At 41.1% G+C, this 3,616-nt stretch overlaps 1 protein-coding gene across 1 annotated transcript; it reads right to left on the bottom strand.

Annotated features, from left to right (window-relative positions):
* Positions 1–946: 946 nt before the first annotated feature.
* LOC137748678 (dynamin-related protein 4C) lies at positions 947–3,415 on the bottom strand. The gene has a single exon (XM_068488848.2). It carries the CDS (start codon positions 3,257–3,259, stop codon positions 1,166–1,168), a length of 2,094 nt encoding a protein of 697 aa, XP_068344949.1. The 5' UTR covers positions 3,260–3,415; the 3' UTR covers positions 947–1,165.
* Between the last annotated feature and the right edge of the window lie 201 nt (positions 3,416–3,616).

Genomic DNA, 3,616 nt, shown 5'->3' with positions numbered 1-3,616 from the left:
ATGAATTACCACCCAAATAATTTTGGTGCTCCTAATTTTTTTGGGTCCCGAATGGTCGCCCAGCCAGCACTGGACTCGGGCCAGCCCTGATTATAAAACACTGAAAAATAGGCAAAGGACGCCAAGAAAACATGAAAAACTATAGGAAAAAAAAAAAAAGCAAAAAGAAGGAAGAGATAGTAGAAGAGAGAAAGTCACGTTTTAAATGTGTACTTATTATTGTAAACTTCATTAGGTTATAGTTGAGCGACGAATAAGAACCTAATGCCTAGGGGCCAAGGCAAGGGTTTAAAACAACGTAGAGTTTTACATTTACATTGAATAGGTAATCACTAAGAATAATCACTAAGAACCTAGTGCCTAGGAGCCAAAGCAAGGGTTTGAAACGACATACGGTTTGCAATCGGTAAAATTTCAAGAAAAGAATGAGGAACAATTAAAAGAAAGAAGAATTGTAAACAACTCGATTTAATTTGCCAAATTCTAGTAGTTGGATTTTGCTTGATCAGTCCCATTAAGTCGTACTAGGTCTTCTTATTAGCGGTCCATGAACACTTTCTCCAACTCTGCTCGCAAGGAGTTGGGAAGTCGTGCGTTGTATTGATTTCTTAGAAGTTTTAGAGCGAAATAAAGTGTGTCAACTAACTTTTGATCTAGTAGTACTTTGTTGATATGTGAAATATGGAGGACTTGAACAGCGTATCACACCTTCCCATACGATAAGAAAAAAATAAAGAATTTTTTCTTAGTTTTTAAGTTTAAAATAATCTGACATTAACATAATTTTTCATTTTAATCTCTAAATTTGTCTATCGTAAGTTGCCTTACGTCTTCAGTACAAAATCATTTTGGTCATTCCACTATACTGATTCCATATAGCTCATCAATTGAAGTAAAAGATTTGAAGCAACTAAGAAACGTTCTCCACCAAGTAGAAACAAAGATAAACATCCATGTAGATTATAAGCAAACTGCACTGTTAATTAAGTAGAAACATATCATACACAGATGAACACATCGAGGTGCATGATAAACAAAATATGTTCTTGCTTAAGTAGAAACCGATCATCCACACATGGATGACAACTAGATAGCAAACTAGATATTAAACTAGAAATTAACAGACCATTGTTGCTCATAGTATGCATCACGTAATGCACACAAGTTAACCAGCATAAGTTATAACGCCGTCCATGATCTTACCAACCACCTCTTTCGAATCCTTGAGCTTTTTTATGCTCTTGTTGAGCTTCTCACGCTTGACTGCAGTTGATGGAGATTCCTCCAGCATCTTTTCAATCCCACAGCCGTGATTAGGTCCGACTAGCTCTCCCACAATCTCCATCTCCATGTCCTTGTTCACAAGGTTTGCAACGTTCAACTGCAAATGCAAAGCCATACTATCAACAAGCCTTCTCAGAACAACCTTCCAATAGGCAGTCATCCGCATTTTCAAGTCGTAAGCCTGAGATAGATCAACACGTTTATACTTCCTCAGGCCTTCAACTTCAACCTCCCCAATACCCTCTATAACTATCTTGGAAGGACGTTTCTCGTCGTTCAAACCGTCTAGGAAGGCATTCTGCTTGGTCATAAGCCTACTACATTCAGCTGCATATTCAGGATTACAAGTGTAATCAGTTTGTTTCTCCATTTCCACAATCTCCAAGATCCAGTTGATTGACTTTTCTTTCATTTTTGCTATGAGATTATGGCCAGCTCTTTTGGTGGCCAAATGGAGATGATAATAGTCTTGTGTATTATGCATTAGCACAGCAAGAACCACATCCTCAATATAACTCCACACCTGCTCAACAAACCTGATGGGTATATCTGAAATCCCTCTCACTTTTCCCTGCAAAATGGAAAGAAAAGCGTTGCGCGGAAGAAAATTAGGAAGAGTGATACCTTTTGCTTCCTCCAAAATCCTAATCTCCTCGGTCAAGAAATTAACTGTTGGGTCACTTTCATTGCACTTAAGAAGTTCATCCGAGTACTGATTGAGCATCTCAACCAGCCTAGCGGTGCAATGCATGCGCTTGTCACCCGGGTACTCGTCAAATTCTCCTCTAACAAGAATTTTCCTGAGGGATTCTTTGGATACTCCAATGATATGCATGAAAGCAGTGATAGCCTCAGCATCGGAGGATAGACTCTTTGGCATTTTCTTGAGCTCTGAAATGCAAGAGTTGAGCTTGTCATTGATCTTCTTGACGATATCAGGCAAGTTCCTGGCTATGCTAGCAGCTTGAATTTGCACCAACTTGTCAGCCAAAACATGAATTCCCACCATAGACTTATCAATCTTTGAAAGAAGAGGATGAAGTCGAAACAGTCGGTCGGCATTTGCCCTTGCCTCCTCGTACGTTTCATCTCCGATCCGGTTCCGCACGCAGACATAACCTAGACCAATGTTGACATCATCAGCTGTAACCTTCTCGAGGAGCCCTTCTGGTGCTTTATCAACCTTGGTGACCACAGCAAGAGTCCTCTCACCGGTTTTATCAGCAGTCTGTGACATCTGAATCGACTCACAAGTAGGAAAATCAACAGTAGCAGACAACACGTTCAGTATGATGCACTCTTCTGGTTTTATATACCCCTTGATCATATTTTTAATTTGATCACAAATATCCTCAGGCTGGCCATTGATTGGAACCCTAGTGATTCCAGGGAGATCAACCATGGTCAAATCAGGCACGCCCTTCTTTTTCACAAGCAAAGTCAATGGGGTATCTGAAATACCCTTACCTTCACCGGCAATCAAATTAGTAGCATTGACAATGTCTTCAGAAATGTTGTCCTCGTCAGTGTGCTCCACTCTGCCATTGTACTGCAAGGAGAGCTCCGGTTCACGACTGGAATGGTGTTGAAGCCTCATTACGAGAGGCACCCTGGTGCAGATACCGTGTCCACGTGGCAGGCTGATGCCGGCAAGGGACTCGAGGACGCTAGATTTGCCGGACGACTGGTCTCCGACAACAACAATGGTGGGGAGCTGTATACCTTCCTCCATAACCATAAGGTTACGCAGCTTGTCAACTGCATCGAGCAGCGGACGGATTTTATCGTTGTAGGATGACACGATAGGCGCGTCCTCAACGACGTTGTGCGGTACAGCATGTTCTGCTCCAACAACGAGTGCTGCCGATGAACGTTCATCTTTGAAAGTGGTTGTGGTTGATGAAGATGATGAGGTGGTGGTTTTTGAACCAAGTTTTGTTTGCTTCCTATTTCCTTCCATGTCCGATGATGGCATGAAGGTAAGAAAGAAAGAGTGGTTGTTGAGGAAGAGACTATGAAGAGTACTGTGTATGTAATGCAAACCGAAACTGGAGACAGGCTTGTGGTGAAAAAGATGAAGTCTATTTTATTCCTTCACATGCAAAACGCCAAACCTGTAGAGTTCCAAATATTTAGTTGAAGTGAAAGAAGCAGACCCTTCAATAGCTACTGTGCTCATGGTACACAGTAGCACGATACACACTAGATATGATGCCCTTGTATTGGTATTTGCGAAGACTTAAAGGGGATGTTACTAGACAAACACAATGATTCGAAATCGCTTTGTTTTTTTTAAGATCAACTGTGTCGAAAAATCAAATAAATTGAAAAG

Source organism: Pyrus communis, chromosome 2, assembly GCF_041283825.1.
Source record: "Pyrus communis isolate YQ-2024b chromosome 2, ASM4128382v1, whole genome shotgun sequence".
Classification (NCBI taxonomy): Eukaryota; Viridiplantae; Streptophyta; class Magnoliopsida; order Rosales; family Rosaceae; genus Pyrus; species Pyrus communis.
Note: the sequence above shows the minus strand (reverse complement) of the source record. Positions and strands in the feature narration are given on the sequence as shown.

Excerpts from the sequence above, each read along its gene's own strand:
- LOC137748678 (XM_068488848.2), bottom strand. The coding sequence starts at position 3,259 with ATGCCATCATCGGACATGGAAGGAAATAGGAAGCAAACAAAACTTGGT.